Source organism: Miniopterus schreibersii (genome assembly GCF_964146895.1).
Source record: "Miniopterus schreibersii genome assembly, chromosome: 1".
NCBI classification, from domain to species: Eukaryota; Metazoa; Chordata; class Mammalia; order Chiroptera; family Miniopteridae; genus Miniopterus; species Miniopterus schreibersii.
Window position 1 is genome coordinate 168367456 of NC_138101.1, and position 26956 is coordinate 168394411.

The 26956-nt window shown below is 34.7% G+C and overlaps 1 protein-coding gene and 1 pseudogene across 3 annotated transcripts in view; both read right to left on the reverse strand.

The window, feature by feature from the left end:
- Positions 1-26956, reverse strand: part of WDHD1 (WD repeat and HMG-box DNA binding protein 1) — a 56156-nt gene that overhangs the window by 18120 nt on the left and 11080 nt on the right. For both annotated transcript variants that reach the window (XM_081148345.1, XM_081148346.1), the window contains exons 4-16: positions 24715-24866; positions 23911-24022; positions 23689-23739; positions 21814-21909; positions 18973-19065; positions 18077-18183; positions 17345-17486; positions 12890-13097; positions 10350-10537; positions 8827-9011; positions 6385-6626; positions 3911-4048; positions 2580-2736 (exon numbers count right to left, since the gene is read on the reverse strand). In XM_081148345.1, the coding sequence (XP_081004471.1) occupies positions 2580-2736; positions 3911-4048; positions 6385-6626; positions 8827-9011; positions 10350-10537; positions 12890-13097; positions 17345-17486; positions 18077-18183; positions 18973-19065; positions 21814-21909; positions 23689-23739; positions 23911-24022; positions 24715-24866 (1871 nt within the window). The remainder of the gene's footprint in view (positions 1-2579; positions 2737-3910; positions 4049-6384; positions 6627-8826; positions 9012-10349; positions 10538-12889; positions 13098-17344; positions 17487-18076; positions 18184-18972; positions 19066-21813; positions 21910-23688; positions 23740-23910; positions 24023-24714; positions 24867-26956) is intronic.
- Positions 13850-15049, reverse strand: LOC308564595 (upstream-binding factor 1-like protein 1 pseudogene; annotated as a pseudogene). The gene has a single exon. The product of its transcript is annotated as an upstream-binding factor 1-like protein 1 pseudogene (transcript).

Genomic DNA, 26956 nt, shown 5'->3' on the forward strand with positions numbered 1-26956 from the left:
AAATTTAGGTTTCCAATCTTTTGCTAATATTAACAATCCTTCCATGTAGGATATCTTTTACGTTTTATTTCCCACATTTGCTAACAGCAGTATTTCTTAAACTTTAATGTGCACACAAATCACCTAAAGATCTTGTTAAAATGGAGGTTCTCATTCAGTAGGTCTGATGTAAGATTCAGCATTTCTAATAATCTCTCTAGTGATGCTGATGCTGTCCATGGATCATACGCTAAATAGCAAGTACTAGTATATCTGTAGGAGAAATCCTAAAAGCAGAATTATTGGGTCAAAGGGCATATGCATTACTAATTCTGGTAGCTCTTGACAATTTGCCTTCCATAGGGATTTTAACCAATGTGTACTCCCATCAGCAATATATAAACTTAATACTTCACTATAGCTTCACCAACACTATGAGTGTTATCAAATTTTTAGATTTTTCCAGTTTGATAGGTAAAAAGAGAATTCTCTTTTTGGCTTTGACTTGTATTTATCTTTTTAGTGACATCAATTTTCTTTTCATATATCTGAGGGCCATTTTTATTTCCCAGTCTCACTATTGCCTATTTCTTGAAATAGTCTCCACTGAGAGCATCTGTTACATGGCTCTCTTCAGATAACTTTTTCTTACTTCCTTAGTTAATGCTCTTTTCTTCTCATGCAAAAGTTCCTACTCTAATACCTAACCTCTAAATGTTGGAATTTCTTAGGGTTGGGTTCTGAGACCTTTCCCCCTCTCTCTTTAAGTCATCGAATTTATTACTATGACTTTAAATACCTTCTATATTCTGGTGACTCCCAAATTTATATCTCCAGCCAAAATTTTTCCTCTGAATTCGAATTATATATCCAATATCTTTTTTTTTTTTTTAAATAAATCTTTATTGATTACAGAGAGATGAAAGGAGAGGGAGAGAGAGATAGAAACATCAATGATGAGAGAGTCATTGATCAGCTGCCTCCTGCACACCCCCGACTGGGGATCGAGCCCGCAACCCGGGCATGTGCCCTGACCGGGAATCGAACCCTGATCGCCTGGATCCTAGGACGACGCTCAACCGCTGAGCCACACCCGGCTGGGCTCCAATACCTTTTGATTGCTCCTTTGGATACTTTGCATTTCAAACTTAACACACCCAAGAGAGAATTCACTTTCATCTCCCTTATCTATAAATGGTTCCACAATCCACCTAGTTGCTTTTAACTAGAAAGACGGATGTCATTATTGATTCTTCTCTTTCACTCCCAATTCCCAATCTAACAGCAAATTCTATCTTGCATCTGCTTTTCTTCATTTCCACTGCCTCCACACTAGTTCCAACTATTGTTTTAATTCAGTTATGACTACATTTTCCTCAGTGTTTCTCAATGAAGACACTGAAAGCATTTGGGATAATCTGTAGTTGAGAAAAACCATCCTACACACTATAAGATGTTTAACAACCCTGACCCCAGCTCTCTAAATGCCAGAGTAATCCCTATCATTGTAACAACTGAAAATAATACCCCACATTTACAAACATCCCCAGAAGGGATAAATCCCCCTGCTGAAAACTGGTCTTCCTACTTCTGGCCTTAGCCCTGCCAATCCATTTCCATCATACTTTTCTTTTTATGACATAAATCAGATTACACCATTTCCCTAGATAAAACTCTTGAATGGCTTCCTGATACACTTCAAATAAAATCCGAACTTCTCTATCAAGGACGATAATGTAACATGTGTCTAACTTTCTGATATCATCTTGGATTTAGGCCCCCCCCACCCCTTGATTCTTATATGCTAGCCACATTTAGATCCTTTCAATTCCTCAAATACATCATGTTCTTTCTGACCTCAGGGCCTTTGTACATGCTATTCACTCTACATGGACTGCTTTTCACCCCATTCTTTCATAACAGATTCCTTTGTCTCATTAAATGCTACCTCCATTAAAAGTCTTTTGTGATCACTACACCTAAAACATGCCCCTCTGTTATTCTTTATCATGGATCTGGCTGAGATTAATTAATGGCATTTATCCCAAGTAGTAATTAATATTTAGTTGTTTCTGTTATCTGTCTCCTCAGACTATAAGCTCCAGGAAAGCAGAGACCTCTTTGTTCACCAAGTACCTACATGTCATTGACAATCTCTTAGACCAAGAAGTTATCAGGTGTCAAAATAGAGGAAACTCTTCAACATGATGCTGAATGAAGACTATATGGGCTGAGAATTCTACACTTGTAGTAAACTATTAAATTACACAGCTCTGTTACAATAATTAGGCTAAAAATCTCAAAAAGCAGCTAAATTATATACATTCAATTCTAAATCATATGTAAAAATAAGAGGTTGTAATAAAAGATGAAATGCCATGTCTAACCTGAACTCCCCTCCCTATCAGGCTGAAGTGATGTTATAGTCACACTAATAAACTTAAGTCCTATTTTGTTCAATAAGCTCCAAGTCAAGCAATTGGTTGAAAACTTCACAGTGAATATAAACAAATTCTTAATTTAGTGAATATAGAAAGTAAGTAAATGAACTAAAGTGAAAGACAAAGATACACTTTAAAAAGCATTTTCTAATAGCCCACCTCAGTTGCTGGGGATTTTCATGGATACCAACCACCCAGTAGTGATCAGATTTTCCTTTGCAGTGTTCTTTTGTATTACATACAGGAGTCCATGTATTACCAAGCCCTCTGTTAAGCATTCGAACAATGCCTTCTGAATCCACAAAACAGGGGGTACCTATACATCAAGAGAAAAACAAACCACTTGGGAGATGTAGCTACGTATTTGTTAAATAAATACTATTTTAAATATACATACCAATGATTCAACTTTCAATTTGAAAGTAAACAGAGAAAACAAAAACAAAAGGCAAATAATCCAAGTTTATTTTCTCACAAAAGTTCATTAACCACATCAAGCAAGACCTCACAGAAAAAGGAAAAAAATGCCTAACATGACTGAAATTTACCCAAATAAAGAGAAAAAAGGAATAGTTTCAGTCGAAACTATGCCATCTACTGGAACACAGCAATATTTTCAAAAGCCAATTTCAGTAAAAAAATTAAACTTAAATCTGAAGCCTCCCTGGTTAAGAGAGAATTGGAAAAATACCAAAACCTGATATAAGCTAAAGATGCAGAGAATCTGTCTTCAGTACTCTTCTTTCTCCCTCTTTCCTTGCCTTATTACTGTTCTGTCCCCCAAATCCAAGGTAAGCATCCCTGTTTCCCACCTAGTCTGCATCCGTCTCAGGAAGTGCACCGTAAATTCCCTAATTACCCATTTTCTTTTCTTTAAATTTATCTTTATTGTTCAAAGTATTATAAATGTCCTCTTTTTCCCATTGATCCCCTCCACCCTGCACCCCACTGAACTATTGTCTGTGTCCACGGGTTATGCATATACACATATAAATTCTTAATCTCTCCCCACCCACCCACCCCTGCCTTCCCTCTGAGATTTGTCAGTCTGTTTCATGCTTCTATGTCTCTGGATCTACTTTGTGTAGTTTATTTTATTAGATTTCACATATAAGTAAGATCATGTGATACTTGTCTTTCTCTGACTGGCTTATTTTACTTAGCACAAAACTCTCTAGGTCCCACCATGCTGTCTCAAAGGGTAAAGGATCCTTCTTTTTTACAGCGGCATAGTGTTCCCTGGTGTAAATGTCCAAGAAGATGCTTGATATGATTTCAGTCTTCTTGAACTTGTAGAGACTTGTTTTGTGTCCTAACATGTGGTCTATCTTTGAGAATGTCCCATGAGCACTTAAGAAAGTATATTCTGCAGCTTTGGGGTGAAATGTTCTATAAATGTCAATTAAATCCATCTAATCTTGTGTGTCATTTAGAGTCACAACTTTCTTCTTGAAAAATGTCTTTAATATAAATAAATGAATTTGTCTTGCCTTCAGCTGAAAATCCAACCCATGCAAGGTAGGATTTCCTTGTAAGAGGGAGAGGATCACCGTGCAAAATCTGTTTTTTCTTTTTCCCCATCTCTAGCAGATGAACTCCAAGGCACTGATCCCCATCAAATCCTGTTCCTAGTGAAAAAATATAAATACAAATCAGATATCAAAGGTTATTTTCCTATAATGCAGTCTAAATTATATTCTGTGAATTGAAGTGATTTTCTTTCTTAGATTAACTAGCACTACTTTTTCGAATAACCCAACTAACTGAGGCACCATTCAGGTATTAGAGGCAGAATACTATGTTATATGGACTATTTATATAAAGTGGTTATAAGTGGTAAATCATTTACTCAAGAAATATTTACAGAGAGCTTATAATGTGCCAGGCACTGGGGCTACAATGGTAAACAAGACAAAGTCACTGTTCTCGTGAAATTCATACTTGGGTAGGAGAATACAAACAAATGAATTAAAAAACGAACAAACAAAAGAACAAAAAAATGCTAAGTGCTATCAAAGAGTTAAAGTAATAATGTGATACAGAGTGACAGACTGAGTGGTCAGTTTAGACTGGCTAGTCAGAGGTGGCCACTGAGAAAGTGAAATTTAAGCTGAGATATGAACTGAAAGTTGGAGCCAGCCCTCAAGTGTTAGGAAGAGGAGCTCTATAGTAGACCAAGGGGACACCTCATGAAAACATCCTAAGGTGGGAAAAAACTTGGTGAGTTTGAAGAACACAAAGAAGCCAGTATGGCCAGAATGAGTAACAACAGAAAAGGTGGCAGGAGATGAAATGGAAGAGGCAGGCAAAGGTCAGACCCTGTCAGCTGTGATAAGAAATTTGACTATTGCCCAGCCGGGCATGGCTCAGGGGTTGAGCGTCGACCTAGGATCCAGGCGATCAGGGTTCGATTCCCGGTCAGGGCACATGCCCGGGTTGTGGGCTCGATCAATGGATCTCTCATCATTGATGTTTCTGTCTCTCTCTCTCTCCCTCTCCTTTCCTCTGTCCGAAATCAATAAAGATATATATTTTTTAAAAAAGAAAAAAGAAATTTGACTATTATTCTAAAGCACAGGAAGTCATCAGAGGAATCTAAGCGAAGAGGTTACTGTTTTTAACAGATTACCCAAGCTGCTATATGGAGAATGAATTTTAGGATGCAAAAATTGAAGCTGAAAGACTGGTTAGAAGACTGTTGAAACAGCTGAAGAGATGACATCTGGGCTGGACTGGAATTTTAGTGGAGGAGATAAAGAGAGAGATTTTAAGTATGTTGTTCCAAAGAATTGACATGATGATATATTATTGACAGTTGACTTGGGGGTGAGGGAAAGAAAAAAATCAAGGATAACTCTTACATTCCTGGCTTGAGCAGCTGGATTGATCATATGCTGTTTACCGATATGCGGTAACTAAGTAAGAAGCAAGTTTGAAGGAAAAAAATATATCAAAGGTTTTATTATGACCAAGTTAAGTTTGACATGTGTATCAAACCTATATAGGGATTTCAAGTGGGCAAGTCTGAAAACACAAGAAGAGAGTAGGGCTGGTGATATTAATTTAGAAGTCATGGACACAAGGCTGTATTTAAAGACATGGGTCATAATAAGATTTCCTAGGATAGTTTCTCAAACTACATTTTTTGAGTTATGAATCATGAAATCAATTTAGAGTTGCGACCATCATTTAAAGAAACATAAAATCAAAGAGTAAATACTGTCCATGAGATTTTTATTTCAGTTACATTTGCAGGTATGTTCAGAGTAGCAATGTAGAATGTAGTTCTTATTAAGGCTAAGCAGTCAAAACACTGAAAGATTCTGTCCTAAAGAGTACTAAAGAAGAGGGGCTGTGACTAAGTCCTAGAGCATTTCAGGGGTCCACATAGAAGGAGGCACCAGCAAAAGAGCCAAAAGAGCTATCAGTGAGGAAAAAAAAAATCAGGAGAGGAATGTCACAGGAGTCAAGACAAGAAAGTATTTCTGACAGAATTATTCTTAAAAAATAAGCATAATGAAATCATTGGTAACCTTGATAAAACCTGTCTGAACATAGTGGTGGAGACTGAAGAGAGAATATGAGGAGAGGAAAAGAAAACAGTAACTTTAAAAAGTCACATTCAAAGCTGTTTTGGGCCTTCAGACCAGAGTTGGTTTCGTTTTTAGGGCATTTAAACTCTGAAAATTCCTTTAAGATATAGACATGGAAGCAATTAACCAAATTCTACTGTGAAATTCTTTCCCTAATATAGTTCTTCTATAAATAAAATGTTTTCATTTTCATTGCTATTAGTAAATACAATAAAATTCTATACATTTAAAAATTACACTGATTCCAAATGCTAAAAAAAAAATGCAAACGGAGGTAATAATCTAAAACAAAAAGAAAAGAAAAAAAAAGCTCAAGTTCTATTTACTTTAGATTATGGTAAAATTATAAAAGACTGAAAAAAAAAATCTACCTCTTTGATAAACAATGAAAAGCTGTTCTCCATGTCCTGCCATGGACACCACAGGCCCAGGAAGACTGAAGATCTCTTTCTGAACGCCTCCAATGGAAAACAATCGGAGGAGCAAGGCACTAGTAGCAGCAGCAGCCCATCCCTGACCAAGGCATATGGCTTCAATATCCTCATTCTGAGGCATGTCTACTATCCACTCTTTGCTTGAATCCCAAGAACTAAAGTGTAGGCAGTGAAGCTTGCTAAAAATGAAAAGAAGATAGAAACAAACTTTCATATTTGATATTGTATATAACTAATCATGATACCCAGTAACAAAACCAAATGCATGGTTTATTTTTCTGGTATATATAAATAGTACAGGAAATGTCTTTAAGAAAGTAATTATGAAATATACTTAAAATAAACTATATTAAAACAATTAACATCAAGTTATTGAAGAATATTTAAACATACAGAAAAATGCTCACATGTTAAATGAAGAAAAAAAAGACGGCTAAAATCTGCAGAGTATGATCCTAGGTGGTAAATGCATACAAAAATCACAACCAATTTTTAAAAAAGGAAGAAAGCTTCAAAATGTTAGGCAACATTTCTCTCACTGACAAAAATAATAATAATAATATGGGAGAACAAAAAGAGAAAAAGAAAGAAAAATCACATATTATCCCACTAGTGAGATTACCAAACATTGCCAATAATTTGTTTCGTTTTTTTTTTCTCCTTTGCATATATATATAAAGTTTACATGTATGTGTGTATGTGTGTGTGTGTGTGTGTGTGTGTGTGTGTGTGTATATATATATACATACATATGTATCTACACACACACACAGGTAAATTATTAAACTTGGGCTTCAGAATGCAATACCACAGTATTGGTAATCTGAGGCAGTACTGACTTTCTGAACCATAATTTAAAAATTCAATATTAAAATGAAAAGGTAATATTATACATGGCTATGAAATAATATACCTAGGAAAACAAAGAGAAGAGTATCTGAAATCAAAATTACACATGAAAATAAAAGTTCTAATTATGTAAGGTATTCTGAGTTAGAGGCACTAAGTCAACAGTGATTTATTATAATAAACTTATTTAATTCAATAATGAAGTGCTGAATTGATTTTACAATGTGTAAATTAGGAAACCAATTAAAATTTTTAAATGACCTAACATATACCTGAAACTAATATAATATTATATGTCAACTGTAATTGAACAAAATTTTTAATTATTTTAAGAAATGATCTAATATAGTGAGTGTCTCTCAGACTTTAATACATATTCAATCATCTGAGGATCTTGTTAAAATACAGATTCTGATTCAGGTCTGGAGTGGGGTCTGAGATTCTGTGTTTTCAACAAGCTCTCAGGTGGCCCATGTCCCTTAGTTTGTGGACCATACTTTGAGCAGCAAGGAGCTAATATATCTAATCAGAAGAATTTGAATTTCAAATCACTTGGGAGTTAGTAAAATCTATGATTAAGTATATAAAATATTATAATCAGCTGAAAAAGAGATCAGGAGAGAGCAAACTGGCTGAAATAAAAGGTTAGTAAAATACTTGTTCCTCTTTAAAAAAATATGGACTCTGTATCCACTGCTTTTCCATCATAACTTTTTGTCTGTCAATCTACCTACCTACCTATCAAAATATCTAAGAAGTCCAAAACATGTTAAATTAAAAAAAAAAAAAATCAAACAGATAAATAGTACTAATAATAGTTTTTGGTGTGATTTTCTTTTTTTAAGAAAAGTTTCAAATCTAATTTATATTGACAAAAACCAACAACAACAACAACAAAAATACCCAGATCAGTAACTTTCCAAGCTTGGGACTAGATTAGCTGCAAAGAAATATTAGGGAACATTTTGGGGTGATAAAAAATATTTTGATTGTGATAATGGTTATCCGAGTACATACACATTTGTCAAACTTATCAAACTATAAATAAAAAATGGGTGCATTTTATTGTATATAAATTATACCTCAATAAGTAAATTTAAAAGTGGGATTCATACAAAAAGAAATCTGGAAGGATACATATTATAGTGTTAACAGTAGTTATATCTAAGTAGAATTCTGGGGGAAACTTTCATTTTCTAAAAATTCTGTACTTAAGTTTGTTTACAATTAATATATATTATTCTTAAACTAATAAAAAACAACAACAAAGTAGTCCCACTTGTCTTGTATTATAATTCAGGTCATGTTATTTTGTCACATAGTTAGAGAATGTAACACAGGGACAACTAGGCAAAAACACACATGTTCTGGGGTATTATGGGTGCGCTGGTATTTATACTAAACTCTTTGTTCTGAAATTCCACACTATAAAAGGTATAGTTTTGTTTTATTAAGTTTTTGTATTGAATTTCAACAACTGTATCTAATAATTCAAAAGTGACAAATTCTTTCTAATAATGTCAAATTTACCTTGCTAGTTCATCAGTGCTTTCACATGCCAACAAAATAGCTTCATGGGAAAGATCTGCTACTGTATAATTCAAAGTGTTTGATAAATGTGTTGCATGGTGTATGGAGGTATCATGGAACTCCACATCTATGGCATTGTCTTGCTCATCATTATAGCAGCGAATAATTCCAACAGAGTTCCACACCTACAAACACGTAAGGTTAAATACAAGTCTGAGAAAAACCAAAGCTCTGAGAATCAGTAGGCCAAAGTGGTACAAAATAACAAATATTACAATTCAGTCTACATCAAAGTTTAAGCTATAGGTGCGACCACAGCTCATCTACCTCTAAACAGTTTCAGGAAACAGTAGTAACAGCAGAGCTACAATAACTAATTATGCCTATCTTCATGAGCAGAAAGTACATGTAACACAAATTTACTAGGAAATGGAATATTTCTCATTTAATTACATTACTATCATTTAAAAACCACTTTATAACTGGCTTTGAACAACCAAACAATTATATTCTTCAAAAAAATTTCCCCCCAAATTTAAAGTATGGTTATAAATGACAGCATATTTTTCTGTTCCAAATAACTGGTGTATATTATGGTAATAAGTATATACATTTTAAAGCAACACAAATTGATACTATTTAGGAAAATTTCTCTTCCACTGGTATACACTATAGGCTCACAAAAGGCCCTAGTGTTTCCTTTCCTCTACCACAAATATAACTTTATGTAAATAAAACAGTTGACAATAAAAAATTAAGATTTATTACTTGATGATTACTCACGCAAAGTTTTATTGAAATAAAACATCACTTTCACTATTTACGTATAAATTTCTGATAGGCCTATACCTTTCAAAACGGACAATAAGCAAAGTCCTCAGTGGAAAACCTCAAATAATGAACAAATCAAAATATTAAACTTTTTTAGTTTTCAAAGTTAAGACAAAAAGTTAGTATTCTTTCATCCATCCAGGAAATATATATTTAATGCCTATTGTGCCATGCACTGTTCTAAGTGCTATCAGTAAACAAAATAGAAAAAGCTTTATCTTTGGGGTGCTTACATTCCGGGGGGGGGGGGGGGGGCAGATAGTTCTTTTTCATAGATGTACCAGATAATATACTATAAGAGATGCCTTCCAAAACATATCTTCCACCTAGCATTTTTGGAGTCAGTATAATCTCCTATATAAAAACTAATACAATATGAGAAATAAGGTTTAGAAGTATAGCCAGATATATTACAAGATACAGTCACATTTACTTAGGTTCATTATATATCATTATGCAGAGCAAAATTTATTTAACACCATTTTCAATAATAAAGCTGAAATAAGACTAATAAGTCTTGTGAGTTAACCATAAAACAACCACAAAATTAAAATCAACCAAAGTGCTCCAGGCCAGTTTTTAAAAAATCATGTTTTTAAAAATTTTTTTACCAAACTAATTAGCTATAGTGAGATAAAACGCTTAAAAGTAGGTAAAACTATTTCAAAGTTATGTGTAGATCCAAGGCTTACCATGAATCTGTGAGTGAGATGCAAGGGCGTAGAACCTGGCTGAAACGGCTTTTGCCGGGGGGTTGGCACAGGCCCATCATACAATGGCCTGTGGGATGGTACGAGAGGCGGATTATAAATGCTGTCTGCTGGATCATCTTCCTCCTTCTCTTTGAGAAGACTAGAACCAGTTTTTAGCATTGTAATATCTAAAATACAAAGGATTATAATTAGAGAATCATAAATACCAATGACCTGGAAAAAGAAAAACATTATGAACTAACTCTAATAATCTTTTTACTCACACTTAGTAATATAACATGCTATTTGCCTCTTTCATTTTGTTAACATTTGCGGTGATGGTGCAAAAGCGATGGAGGGCAAAACTACTGGTGCTTTAGCATTAATCAAGGCACAGGCACCAATCTACTAGTGGCCAATGCATTAACCACCACTCAATTGCAGTAAGAATATAATTTTATTAAATCTTGATGCTTTCGCAGGTTTTTTTTTAATGTTCTCTGTGCTAAAATGGAAGTGTATATAAATAAGTATAATGGCTGGGGGGGAAAAAGCATTTGAGCAATTGAGTTGTAAGCTGAACTGATTTTTTTCATGAAACACCATTTTTACTTGAAAGAATGCCATATAAACTATGGGTATACCGATCTGGGTACCTGACAAACATTTTCTTGAAAATGAATAACTGACAGAATTTGTTGCCAATGATAAAATTTGAGCTTACAAACAAAAATCAGAATACTGAAAAACTTATATCTACCACCATGAGCTTGATTGCTTCCCAATATTTAAAAACTTCTGATGAGACTGGTGATGATACTAACAAATATATTTTGGATAATGCATCCATATTAGGAAGGTCCACAAACCTCAGTGAACCAGTATTTACCAAATTACCAATGCATACGGTACAAAATCAAAGATAGTAAAAGATCCATTCAATGTTCAAGTTAGACCAATGGATTTAATGTAACAGAGTTGAAAAGTTTTCAAGCCCTGGCCAGGTAGCTCAGTTGGTTAGAGTCATCATTCCAATACACCAAGGTTGTGGGTTCAATCCCTGGTAAGGGCACATACAAGAAGCAACCAACGAATGCGTAAATAAGTAGAACAACAAATCAATGTTTCTTTCTCTCTAAAATCAATAGATTTTTTAAAAAAAGAAAGAAAAGTTTTCATATTTCACATTGCAAGTAATATTTAAGAAGCTTTCATGTGCTGAGTTTTCTGGTACAGTATCAAAGAAGTATATCCACAATTATTTGAATAGGCTATTAAAATACTTCTTCCTTTTCAAACTACATTTTTGTGTGGGACTGATTTTTCTTCATATACTTCCAGCAAAAACAATATATAGCAGTACAACGAGCTCTTGAGACCAAATCATTTGAGGATTACTGTTCTATAAACCCAGTATGATTTAAATGCAGCACAATTTACCACTGTACATTGTTGAAGGTTTTTAATTACAATCTCAATCTCTTTAACAGATATAGTACTATTCAGGTTATTTTTTTTTTAAAAATATATCTTTACTGATTTCAGAGAGAGGAAAGGAGAGGGAGAGAGAGAGGTAGAAACATCAATGATGAGTCATTGATCGGGCCCACAACCCGGGCACGTGCCCTGACCGGGAATCGAACCCTTATCACCTGGATCCTAGGTCGACACTCAACTGCTGAGCCACACCTGGCCGGGCTCTATTTCTTCTTGAGTTAGCTTGGGAGCTTGTACCTTTCAAAGAATATGTCCACTTCATTTAAGCTGAATTTATGACTACAAAGTTGCTAATAATACAACATTATCCTTATGATATTAATAGTAGTGGTGTCTTACAGAAACATAATGCAAACTACATGTGTAATTTTCAATTTCTAGTATCCATATTTTAAAAAGTAAAAGCCGATAATTTTAATAATATATTGCATTTAAAATAGAATTTCAGCATGTACTCAATGGAAAAACTGACTAAGGTATTTTACGTTCTTTTTTTAGTACCATTTTTGAAATTTTGGTTGCATTATATACTTACCATCACTTCTTAATTTGAATTAGCCACATTTCTACTGCACAATAACCACATGTGGCTACCAGCTACCATACTGGATAGTGTAGGTCTATAGGATCTATGGTGATGACCCCTTTTTCATACTTATATCAGTAATATGTGTTTTTCTTTCTTGATCAATCAAGATAGAGGTTTATCAATTTTATTTACCTTTTCAAAGAGATTTTCATTTCAATGACTTTTTAAATAGTTTTATTACTGTCAATTTCATTGATCTGCTATTTATTATTTCCTTTCTTTTGCTTGCTTGGGGTTAATTTCCTCTTCTCTTTCTATTTTGCTAAAGCAAAAATTTAGCTCATTGATCTGAAACTTTTTCTAACATAAGTATATAATGCTATAAATTTCCCTCTACATACTGCTTTAGCTACATTCTACAAAAATCAATAATGACTTTAAATAATAGTTTTAATAAAAAATTGAAAAGATTAATCAACAGAATGGATCATCATATCCACAAGTCAATTCATACCAACTGAGTTTTCATCATCTTCTAGGAAGTGACTTCGCTGTCTAGGGCGACCTGAAGCCAGCATGACGTCATCATCCTCATCATCATTCATAATCCCTTTTGAAAAAGAGGGGGTTTCGACTGCATTGTCATTTAGAAAATCACCAGCATTACTCGTATCATCTCCATCAAAAAGATCATTATAATCCTTTTCCATTCTGCTAGATACCTTGAACAAATAGATTAGAAAGTATTAGTGAGCTATTTTGATAAACTCAATTACTCAAAAGGCAATCTTTTAATATGCATCTATAAACTCTATTAAGCAATGCTCTGATAAGAATTAATTAGTAAGTATATTTATGAGGATTATATTTATATAAGACTTAGTCTTTACTTTAAATGCCTTATAGTCTACGAATGGGGTAGGAGTATAGGATAGAGAAGTAAAGAAATACTGTACATACCCAAATACAAGGCAAGATTTTATGCCCTGAAAAGTCACTTCCCAGAAAAGAAGTCACCTACAAGTCCTTAATTATAAGATATTCTCTTATTTACTTTTATTTGAACAAAATACTACTTAGGTAAGACATATTTGCTTTCAATGATCTCAGTTAAAGCTAGTTTGTTTTTTGATGTTTATAGAAGCAAATAGAATAGAACCAATAGAAAAACAAAGGAGGCAAAGAAATTCAACAGAATTAATCATTGATTCAGTCAATCCAGTGTACGCTCCATAGCCAATCATCTCATTGTTTATTCCAAGAACCTTAACTGCATGGAGTTTCTCTGGGGGGTGGATTTGGTGTATAGAGGAGAGTCAGAAGGTCCTGTACAAGATCTCTTCTTTCCAACAAATCCTATTTTCTTTTGAGGAAGGAAGGAAAGAAGGAAGAAAATGAAAGAGGAAAGGGAGAAGAACCCTTTAATGTGATGGCAATGCCAAGGAGTTTTGCTGGAAAGTTCTCTGTCCACCATTTAACTGGAGTTTGAGGTGGAGGTGTCTCCTGAGGAAGATGAGTTGGAGCTGCTGCCCTCACATTCTTCATCTTCATCACCACTGCTGGAGTCTGAGGAGCTACTGCTCTCTGCCTTTCCCCATCTTCCTTATTTTTTTCTGTTCCCTGTGAGACATGAGAATGGCCCCCAATAGTCTCTGATGATTCTGTCTCTGGAGCCTGAAGCCCCTACTCCTGTCAAAGCCCTTCTTACAGAATCCTTGCTGATGGAGATTACAGATCTGTACTGACGATCTTGGGGTCTGGGCCTCCATTCATGTTCATGTTCTTATGCTTAGTATGGGTTCTCTCTCTGTAAGCAGTGTATTCTTCAGGAGACAGACTCTTGAGCCAGTGATCCAGGCTCACCATGTACAGTTTCTGTAGCTCCTCAGCCTGCTTCTTATACTGCTCCTTCTTGGCTCTGCAGGATGTGCTGCCAGCATCTGCCAATTTCCACCATGTACTCCCTCAGGGGGAGATCTTGCAGCCCCCTACTTGACCACAAATCCTGATAAAACTTCTGGTATGTATTCACTGGGGGGATTCTTGGGCCCTCCAGGAAATTTTAACTTCTTGGAAAAATAGTTTTCAGGGAAGACTTCACCTTCACATTTTCCTGAAACTTCTTTTGGGCTTTGGTTGGACTCTTTTTGGGGGACAACAGATTTCTTGGAATTCTGGACTAGATCAGGGTGGTCCTTCCTACACGGAGCCGGTTTCTCCTCAAACTCTTCTTTTTCCTTCTGGAAATCTTGAATACATTCAGTTTCACCTGCCCTGGGAGAGCTTTGTACTTTTCAGACAGGACCTTGGTCAGCTCCTGAGTTTTGGGTGCATACGGGAGTGCAGGAGCCACTTAGGCAAGCAGTCAGGGCTTCCTGGGTAAGTTGGAATGTTTCTTGGGTTTTTTGCTTTTGTAGGAATTTTTAACACGTTCTTTAGCTTCCAGGATTAATTATGTCAAAGTGAGAATCTTTCTCAAGTTATAAGAAATTTCTATTTGAGTTTGCACATTTCTCCAGAAAAAATCATTACAAGCTATTTTTCCCCAGTCCATCTGTGACTGGATTGTTTTGAACATGTGGTTGTCACTGGGTGGTAGGTTATTCTCCATGCATCTCTATAGCCTTACAATGTCTTCTTTACACCAATTGTCTTGGCTATTAGGCAATGCCATCTTTAGTCTTTGGACTACTTACATGGTCCTAGAAATATAGAGCCCTCAGCAGGATCTCAAACTACTTCACTCTCAACAATCACCTGGTGAATTATTTCTGGATGTCTTGCAGGGTGTATGATTCTAAGTTTCTGATGTTTGAAGAATGATGTTATTACAAATTTACTGAGAAAAGATGTAGGATTAATCAGATCTTTTAATGTGGCAATGTTTCCTTCACTCCATAAAAGTTTCCTTGGACCACTCTAGCTCTCTAAAAACTGTGTTGATCTTCCAACCACAAGGCTACAAAATTCACATGAATTTTTCTTCATCACCCCGTTTTGATCTCTAATTCTTTGAACAAAATTTATTTAATCCTCACAATAACTCTAGGTACTGACATTACTCTGATTCTCACTTTACAGATGTGGTATATTATGATCATATTTCCTTTCTTTTACAACTTTTTGTTTTTTCTGGAGTTAAGAATCTTCTCTCTCTTTAGGTCTTTTTTCTTGAACAAATTTCCCTAAGATGATTCTTCCAGTCTCCGGCCTGAAAAGCATAAGACTGGCTGACAAAGATCTGGGAGCCAAGTATAAAACGTGAACTGGGAATTTCAACATTTAAGCATATACACTTTTATTTAATTCTCTTCAGTAAAGTATTCCCCTTTCACCCAATGCCACTAAATTATTAAGTATGCCTGGATCAAAGACCATCTCTATTTTTTTAAAAATAAAGGCAGGCTTAGTAATCTTTTTTTAAAATTGATTTGAGAGAGCAAGAGGAAGGGAGGGAGACAAAGACAAACATTGATTTGTTGTTCCACCTACTTATGCATTCATTGGTTGATTCTTGTATGTACCTGACTGGGGACCAAACTGGCAACCTTGTTGTATTGGGACAATGCTTAACCAACTGTGCTATCCAGCCAGGGCAACTTTCTCTACTTTACCTTTACTAAAGAATAAATCTCCAGCATTCTAGCAGAATGTGTATGGTGGTGAGGGAGGGGAGTTACCCAGCTGTGCACACTGATGTTGAGACCAGAGGGATCTACTTGCTTATGTCTTCAGCTCTACTTTTAGAACTACCTAGTGCTATCAAATTCTCAGTCTTTGGGGAGTCATCCAAGCAAACTGAACTGCACCTCAGTTTTCCTCCAATGAGGTCTTAGGATTCAACTTTTTGAGAAAGTAAAAGTTTCTAATCATCTTTCTATTTTCCAGCTTCCAAAACTGTGTTACCATATTCACTTCAACTGTCTTCCTTAACCTTGTGGGATTGTGCATTAAAAAAAATTCCTTTAGTGCAGTTCTAATGAGGGTTTCAGGTAGCAGGTATCTGAGCAGAAATATAAAGTCTGCAATCTTTAACTGTAAGTCTAAACCAAGACATGAAATATGAATGGGTGTATCTGCCAGGCAGGGAGAATAATGAACAAAAACAAGGAGGTATAAACAAGAGAGACTATTTTGCTTTTCTTTTTTTGTCTCTTCTTTTTATAATTTGTCTTCAATGTGGACTGCTGAAAGCAAGCCTTCGGTAAGGCTGCTTGGCTAAGCATCACAGGTATATGGGGAGCTCTAAAAGTTAAGGCTAATTCAGAGCAGAAAAAGGTTACAGGCTAAAACTAAGTTATAACTATTAACTAATTTTTAAGTATAAAACATTTATGGGTATACCTCATTTTATTGTGCTTCACAGATAAATGCATTTTTTTAACAAACTGAAGGTAAAGACCCTCCATTAGCAAAAACATTACAACACACTGAAGGCTCAGGAGAAGATTAACATTTTTTAGCAATAAAGTATTTTTAAGTGAGGTATATAGGTTTTTTTAGACATAATGCTATTGTACACTTAATGGACTACAGTATAATGTGAACATAACCTTATACACACTGGGGAACCAAAAAATGTGTGAGACTCACTTTATGCAATATTTGCTTTATTGCAGTGATCTGGAACTGAACCCACAATATGTCCAAGGTATGCCTGTATTTAACTAACAATCCCCAGAACACCAGGAGAGGAAAACAGTATTTCACAAAGGTATTCCTTGGGAAGTCAAGGGATATAAATAGGTATTATATGGAGGAAAAAACAGTCTCTTAGGAAAATATATTTGGGAAACATTAGGTTAAACAAGTTTAAACAGTTTTGTTTACTATAGGATCATTACTGATCATCTAATATAATCATATGAATTGTAATTTTCCAAGAAAGTAATGTAGTTGGTGGTGCTTTCCAAACGCATATAACAACAGAAAGACTTTGAAGAAACTGTTCTACCATATTACTTATTACCTTACTGCTTGATAGCTTTCCACTGGGGTTACAAACATTCTCCAGGAGCCCTAGATTTCCTTCTGCATCAGTATAAGCTATTCGACCACAAGTAGGATGCCAGGCTAGGCCACAAACTGCATAACCTTTCTCATGTTTCACCCTAAAAATTAAAAAGTAAGTTCTTAAAACACTGTCAAGAAAAATATAAACTATATATTTCTTTAGGTAAATTTTAGTAAGAAAAAGTTAAGTGGTAATGACTATATATGATGCCAGATGGGTACTTAAGTTATCAAGGGAATCAGTTTGTAAATTATATAATTGTCTAACCACTATGCTATAAGCCTGAAACTAATAGAAAATAATATCGAATGTCAACTGTAATTAAAAAATATTAAAAAAAAATAAAATGGTCAAATAAAACAATCAATAAATATCTATTGATTTTGGAGAGAAACACCGATTTCTTGTTCCACTTATTTTTGCATTCATTGGTTGATTCTTGCATATGTCCTAACCAGAGATTGAACCCACAACCTTGGCTATCGGGATGATGCTCTAGCTGACTGAGCTACCTGGCCAGGGCCAAAACAATCAATAAATAAAATGGTTAAATGACTTTTGACACACTAATAGGTTTTTGTTTACATTTTGACAATTTAATAATTACAAATTTGAAATGTTTTATAAGACAAATAAAAGTCTAATTGAAATAAGCAAGAAAGAGACAAAAGATATACTGAATCATACCTTTCCACGCAATCTTTGGTTTCCACATTCCAAATGATAATTAAACCATTAATACTCCCTGCAGCTAAATATTGCCCACAAGGAGACCAGGTTACTATATTGAGGGTCTATAAAGAAAAATAATCAATAACAATTTTGTATAATTTGAAACTAAACACTCACCAAACTCTAATTTTTATAACACTTATTTCATGTATTCCATTAACTTCTAATTAGCGCTGATATATAAATGGTAAGACAAAGTTTGCTTATTTCTTTCTTTTTCAGTAATTTTCAACTACCACAAACAGTTTTAATTTATCATGTGAAAATTATACTGGCACAATTTTAAAAGCAAAATCTAGAAAATGTTATCCTGGGAAGAGAGATAACACAAGGTAGCCTTTGCAATCAAAATCAAGATAAAGAGAACTAGTAAGTGAAGTGAACTTTAGTAAGCCACTGCTCACCCACTGGGCCTCTGTTTCCTTAACTTCAAAATGGGTGTGTGTGAGAGTGAGAGAGAGAGAGAGAGAGAAAGAGAATATAGACCAACAACTCTTCCTGCTCTAAAAATCCAGAGTCTATGATCACAAGTTTCAGTAAAACTCATTAAAAAATAAAGGTCAATTACTGATAAGGTGAGAAAAACTTGTTCTAATACTATGCTAGGGTTAAATTTATTAGACTTCTTATAAATTAAATTTCACAAAGAAGAAAGGTCAGACAGGACCTAGCAAAGTCCTACCTACTTCCAGTTATTAGCTAAAAGAAGAAAGGCTGAGGGGCAGAAGGTGGACACATGCACAAGTCTAGAATTCTCCATTTCTAACAATATTTAACTGCAACTGTATTTAGGCAAAATATGCATTAAATACTCCCTTTAACCTACTCAAAGTGTCACTTACAAAACCTACCTGAGAGATGAAATTATCTGAAAGATCAAATTGATTACTCCATGTTTCTCTTCTATAGAGCTTAACAGATTTTTCCACAGGAACTGCTAGTAACTATTAGATAAGATAAACAGTTTAAACAAAAGTTTACATTAAATTGAAAAGAAAAAGGCAGAAAATTAATCCAAATAAACTTACAAAACATAAGAGCAAATTTATATTTTAACTGGCAACTCAGAAAATAACTTAAAATTTGATAAGCAAAGATTGAGTGATAGTCACTCTGCTGCCTGCATTGAAAAACAGAATATTTGTAGTTACTAGTATTTTTAATACGACTTCTTACGGTATCTAAGCCCCTTGAATCTAAAAATTCATCTCATTTACTAGAAGGAAAAAAATAGAGCCAGAATACTTTGAAAATCTTAAGAAAAAGAAATTTATCTTCCTATGTATTCTTCCAAAGAAACAGACTAGTAGAAAAATAAAAACAGTATATTCTTTCCATGTTTATAAAAAAAAAGTATTATTTACAAACAGGAAAACTTAATTTTATTATTTTTAAATTAATCTGATTAATGTTCTGTAAGCAAAGAAAAATACATTCAGGATTCCCCAACTATTTATTATTTTAATGCAAAATGTACACTTTTTAATGCAAAAAGTTCATATGACACAAAAGAGATTATATTGAAAAGCAAGTCTCCCTCCCATACCTAAATTCTGTTTCTACTTCCCGAAGGCAGATATAAGTATAGGCTATACAAGAATGTTTATGTATGTATAAACAAGTACACACACACACAATTAATAAACAGCAGCACTTTTCTGTATGTACTATTTTACAGCTTGATTTTTTTACTTAATGTCTCTGAAGACTATTCCATGTGAGGACATACAGGAATACCACAATTTATTTCACTAATTCCCTATTAATGAATATTTTGGATGTCTCCAATCTTTTCTTACTATAAGCAATGGTATAACATTTATACATATGGTAGTACATATGTATAAATATGCTTATAGGATATAAGCCTGAAAGCAGTACTGTTGGTCTTTAATTCTGATAAAAACCACCATACCCTCTTCCACAAAGCATATAATCAAACTTTTGACCTTTGACCATCTGATAAATAAAAAATAGACTACCACTATAGCTTCAATTTTCAGTATGAAAGGTTGCATATATTTTCAAGTTAAAAGCCATCTATATATCATTTTCTATACATTACCTGCTCATGTCCTTGTCCATCTCTCTTTCTTTTTTTAAGACCTAATTAGGTTTATTAAGTGATTCATACATCTCATGAATTGGGCAGCATCCTATTCAATAATTAGGAGGGTGTTCCTCCCATCTTTCTATTTGGATCCTATTGATTTGTAAGAACTCTTTATATATTAATGAAATTAGCTTTTTGTCATATTGTTTCAAACTTTTCCCCCCAGTTTGTCATTTGTCCTTTGACTCTGAAGTATTTTTTATCATCCAAACATATTTACTTATTATATTGTTAAATTTATTAATCTTTTCTGAAAAAATTCACACACAAAAAAGTTGAAAGAATAGAGCAGATTCACCAGGTGATAGGAAGTCTCCAAGATGGTCCTCAATGACTCTCACTTCCTGATATTTATGCCCTTTGCCAATGCAGTTATTAATCTCCTTTTCCCACCTTTACCATACACTAAATTCCCATATATACTGGATCCATTTCTCTGTTTAATAGGTATCTGTTTATTCATTCAGTAGCAAACTTTTAATTCCCATAGCATCATAATGTTATATTGACTGGGTTAGACTCCATCACTTTTCTGAGACTTTAGTTTTCTTTCTTTCTTTCTTTTTTTAAAATATATCTTTATTGATTTCAGAGAGAGGAAGGGAGAGGGGGAGAGAGAGATAGAAACATCAATGATGAGTCATTGATCAGCTGCCTCCTGCATGCCCCAAACTGGGGATTGAGCCCGCACCCCAGGCATGTGCCCTGACCAGGAATCGAACCTCGATCTCCTGGATCCTAGGTCAATGCTCAACCACTTAGCCACGCCTGCCGGGCAAGACTTTAGTTTTCAATATGGACTATATAATCAGCACTATCTGATTTTCCAAAACATCTTACTGATATTTTATATTTGAGTGTTGTCTAAACTACAGAATAATTTAGGGAAGAACTAACTCTTTATTTATATGAAAAATTTCCTTTCTAAGAATGGGATATATTTTTCTATTTAACAAGTCTTCTTTAACTCTTCTTGCTAAGCATGTTAAAGTTCTCCTTAATTTCTTATTAAGTTATCCCTAGTTATTTTATCTTTTTTGATATAAATTTTTTTTAAAAATAAGTGTTTTATTTTCTCCAACTGTATTTTCTAAATGGCTATTATTTGTATATAGATTGTTACTGGTCCTGAATATTAATTTTGCTTACAGCTACCTTACTCAATTTTCCCCCAGTTCACTTTGGAATTTCCTTATATACAAGCATTTCATTTGCAGATAAGCATTCTCCTTCCTCCATCCAAACCTCTCATATCTTTCTAGTGTCTAACTGTATCTGCTAGGATACCTCCAAAATCTTAAATACTGGTGGTAAGAGTGGGTATAACAAGACTGTTTCCAGAGTCATTCCATTAAACATGAATGTAAAGAAGAATATAAAATTCATTCATTCATGCAAAATGTACTCTTTAAAAAGCTTAAATGTTTCTTAAAACATTTCAATATTAATTAGTTGGCTGGGCTCAAAAATTTATAATCCAAATAAAATAGTTATGATTTTAAAACTATTCTCACTTTCAAATTTGATAAGAACTGAAACAAATAATTTTTTAAAAGGTGGAAAAATAAGAGTCACTTACCTTCCCACTCTTTGGCTGCCAAGCAAGTCTACAAATTGATTTTGCATTTATCACATCATTGACCTTTTGTAGCAGTGGCCAACTAATAGCACATGTCTGATTAAAAAGAAAAAAAAAATTACTTCCCTTTATAAAAATTCTCCCCAAAAGATATGCAGAACTGAACATATTTAATAGGTGGATTCTTCAAATTGATATATAGCTCAGAAAAAAGGCAATTTAATTCACTTTAATCTAATTATGACAATGTTTGACTTATCTAAATTATTTTAAGTCCTTCAGAGATATAAAGAGCACAAGTCTTAAATAATTAAATTAAAAAAAAAAATTCCTATGTAGAATAAGTAAACACTATACTCATTGAATAAACAAACATATACACACACACACAAAAACCATTATATTAAAATCTTTAAGTTTCTACAAAAATAAACTTTAGCCCTGGCTGGTACTATTCAGTGGTTAGTGTCGGCCTGTATACCAAAAAGGGGTTTGATTCCGGGTCAAGGCATGTACCTGGGTTGCAAGTTTGATCCCCAGCCCTGGTCAGATGCGTGCTGGAGGCAACCAATCGATGTGTCTCTCTCACACTGATGTTTCTCTATCTCTTTCCTCTCTCTCTCTCCCCCCCATTCTCTCCCTTCCTCCCTCTCTCCCTTCTACTATCTCTAAAAACTCAAAGGAAAAAATATCCTTGGGCAAGTATTAACAAAAAATAAAAATAAACTTTAGAGATCTACTATAAAATGTTATGGTGTCAAAGTCAATCCCTCTAATTTTTTTTTCAATCCTCACCCAAGAATATTTTTCCATTGCTTTTCAGAAAGGAGGGAAAGGGAAAGAGAAACATTGATGTAAGAGAGACACGTCCATTGGTTGCCTCCCACACACGCCCCAACAGGGCAGGCATGTGCCCTTAACCAAAATTGAGCTTGGGATCCTTCAGTCCATGGGCCAACACTAACCACTGAGCCAAACAGGCTGGGGCCAAAGTCAATCCTTTTAAATAGTTCAAGAATGAGGAGAAGGAAGTGTGGCCGTTGAGGCATATTTGTGGGAGATACTTTTTCATCAGCCACATCTCTACAAATGCCAAGGTCTCTATGATTGCCTGAGGAAGAATAAACTTTCCTCTGCCAATCCAGAGAGTACTTTCTTCATACCTCCTTTAAAACTTTTATCGAGAACAAACAAAAACACAAGCAAAAAATAAAAAAAACAAAAAGAAACAAAAACTTTTATCAGGCGGGTTAGAATAATTGTTATGTGACTCTCCAAATCAAGTGAGCCCATGCTTTATTTTATTTTTGTATCCCCAACATCTAGGGCCCAAAAGATGGCAGTTAGTTTATAAATATATAATGACTGAATTTCCCACATTGATTTATAAAACTTAAAAGTAAAATATAGCCTGGCCAGGCATGGATGAGTGGTTGAGCATCGACCTAGGATCCAGGAGATCATGGTTCGATTCCCGATCAGGGCATGTGCCCAGGGTGCGGGCTCAATCCCATGTCAGGAGCGTGCAGGAGGCAACCAATCAATGACAACTCTCTCATTATTGATGTTTCTATCTCTCTCTCCCCCTCTCCCTTCCTCTCTCTGAAATCAATAAAGATATATTTTAAAAGAAGTAAAATATAAATCTATCATTTCCCTGTGATTGAGTACAAAAGCAATCAGGCTTTTACATACTTACTTTTGCATTAAATTATTACGGAATTTGATCACAAAAACAGTTTCTAATGCTACTCAAAAGAAACAAACTATATTTTTAAAAAAAGAATTATTAATTTGACCAAATAATACAATATATAACACTCAGTATATTATAGAAATGGTCAAAAATTTTTAAATTCAAACTGATGAGTTTACCTGATCTGAAATTTGCCACACTCTGATAGACCCATCACAACTAGCTGATGCCTGCAGAAATAAAACAATAGATTTCTCTAGTTACAGCCATATACTATATGGAAACTCGTTCAATTAATAAATCAAACTGTCTTTTATCAACTGTGTGAAACTTTTTGGTAATTCTCTTACAATTTTAAACATAACCCAGAAAAATTCAAAAAGAGGGGGAAAAATTTTTACCAGAAAGACATCCTTAGGATCAAAGGAAAGACTTAAAACAGGGGCTTCATGTCCTCGAAATGTCTTCTGCTGGCTGCAATCCATCACATCTACAACTTTGACTAAAAAGTCACTATGAACAATAAGAGTAATGTACATAAATAAATGCCAACACAAAAGACTCTCCTAAAAGCTCTGACCCAAATATTTCAAAAATCACAAGAATGCCATAATTTCTTTAAAGCAACTTGTGAAATCTGACAGCTAAATTTAATGACTGACCTTTTAGTTTTGTTCTATAAAGATGCTACAAGTCAAGTCAAGATTTCCCATTATGTTAAAATACAAATACTTTCTAAGTGGCTTTCATAATTACAGTTTAGGTTTCTATTATCTGCTAATACAATTAGTCATAACCATTTTTAAAAGGACTATACCTTTTACTCCAGCTTGGCAACTCATCAATTACATAGTTTTCCTATGACAAATAAACACCAAGGGAAACCACAAAAATCCTGACTGTACAGGCCTGGTTCCACCTGAAATAATTTTTTAAATTTTGTATCAAACTATCATCTTTCCCCAGTCTTTTTCATCATTTAATAAATAGACTATCTGCAAAGCAATATACATATCTCAGTTCACAAGAAGCTCGTTTGTCCTCAAAAACCTTTACTAGTTAAAAAGACTTTACTATAAAAATTAAGTGAACAAAAAAAAAAAAAAAAAGAGAGTACTGAAAATGTGAAATCTGACAGCTGAAAGCAATGAATGAGACCATTCTGTTCTAACATTATTTCCTTTTCTGATATCAAAGAGCCTTACCCAGATCCAGCAGCGACTTTTGTACCATCACTATTAAAGACAACATGGTTTGCATTTGTGGTGAAGCGAGTCAATATACCATCTGGAACTCCTTCAGGAAATGTATGGACTTGAATAGTATTGTTAGATACTGCAGTGACCAATTTTCCACTCTAAAAGAAAAACAAAAATAGGAAATTCTGGCAAGACAAATCTAAATTGATTGGGAATCTCTCCATAGTTAAAAATCCTTAAAAAAACAAACAAAAACACGCTTTATATAGTTCATGTCAAGAAAAAAATTATCAATGTACAACTTTCCTGAAATGTTTATTAGCAAGCAAAACTTATTTGTTACCTTTGGAAAACTTATTTCCCCCTTCACCAGCCAAACATTTAGCCTCTGATTTGTATTTTACTTCTGGTTAAGAAAAGTACTTAATTAGTATTTTTATGGATTTCCAAGTATCATAAAAAAAAGGCATAGGAGAACTTTTCGGGAAAACATAGCTAGTCTCAGTGAGGAATGAGCACATTAGAAGACATGGCCACAATGGCCACACTACAGTTTCCACAATAAAATCATTATATTACATGTGTTTCTGGAATAGGAAAAAATCTAAATGCAGAATCCACAGCACCTTCTTAAAAACAGTAAAAAGCTCTGGCCAGTGTGCCTCAGTTGGTTGAGTGTTGTCCCATATACCAAAAGGTCACCAGTTCGATTCCTGGTCAGGGAACATACCCAGGTTGCAGGTTCGATCCCCAGTTGGGGCGCATGCAGGAGGCAGCTGATCAATGTTTCTCTCTCACATTTATGTTTCTCTCTCTCCCTCCCTTCCACTCTCTCTGAAAAGCAATGGAAAAAATATCCTCAGATGAGGATAAAACAATAAGAAGAGAATCAACAAAAAACTACAGTGGCACCTCGGTTTTCAAACATCTCCACTGACGAACATTTCAGTTTATGAATGCTGTAAACCCGGAAGTAAATGCTTTGGTTTTCGAACATACCTCAGAAGTGAAACATGCCACACGGCTTCCGCTGAGTGCAAGATCCTGAGGCCTACCTGTCAGCTGTAGATCCCTCGGTTTTCAAACGTTTCACAACTCGATCTTCCGGAACAGAGTACATTCGAAAACCGAGGTACCACTGTATAACCAATTCAAGGCAACACTGATGATGCTAAGTGTTCTTTGGCAAAACTACAGATACACCAACTATTCACATGTGCACATCTATAGGAATTTTGTAACCTGGCAGTGCTTTTCTTGCAGACAGATTTCTTAACAGAATACTGATTAAGCATCCTCAGCTCTAATAAAGAATATTGGTAATTCTTTAATAACATGTTAACTAGCCCTCTATTAATATTAAAGAATATAACTGTAGTCATTCACTGGAAGACCTGAATAAAGAATGGAAGTCATTTTCCAACAAATCTACTAGGAAACCAAATCACTATCAGTAATCTGTCAACTAGTAAAAGTTTGAAAAGAAAACCATTTAAAGGATCAGACCTCTGGTCAGGATCTGGTCAGACCACTGTTCTCCCAGGTGAGTTGGGACAAATGGAACTCAGCAGAGGATGACCCGAGCTTTAGCCCATTATGTTCCTTACTATGTCATTGGAACTTCCTCTGAGTTTTGGTTTTCCCAATTATAAAATGGAGATAATTCCACATACCTCTCCATATCTTGGTTAAAAGGCCCTGACAATGTAAAATACTATGCAAACATTAAGTATTACTATCCACAAACATGTTGATTCATCCAGTTTCACTATTTTGGAGGGTGATATTTTCTCCACTTTGTTCTCAAATAACTGCTCCCTGTTTCTGGAACAGAGCTAAAACCCTTGTAATTTTCTAAGTGATAACACTAGTAACATCTTTTGTTCTAATATTTGGTCTTTGACCGTAGTTCCTAACAGAGAGCTCCTAAATCCCTTGGAATTTCCTGGGTAAAAGGAGTGTCTTTTGTTCCACTGAGGGACACTTCCACGGCACCTGGACAGCTTCGAGATAAGGGGGGGACTGGTCACCAGAGATAAAGCCATGATTGGAAGCTTGGAAGCCCCACCTGCCACCCTAGGGGAAGGGGAAAGCAGGAAATGGAGTTAATAATCAGTCATGCCCATGTGATAAAGCCTCCATAAAAATCCCAATAGTACAGGGTTTGAGGACCTTCCAGGTTGGTGAGCACATCCATGTACTGGGGGGCTGGTGCAGCCCAACTCCAAGGGGACGAAAGCTCCTGCAC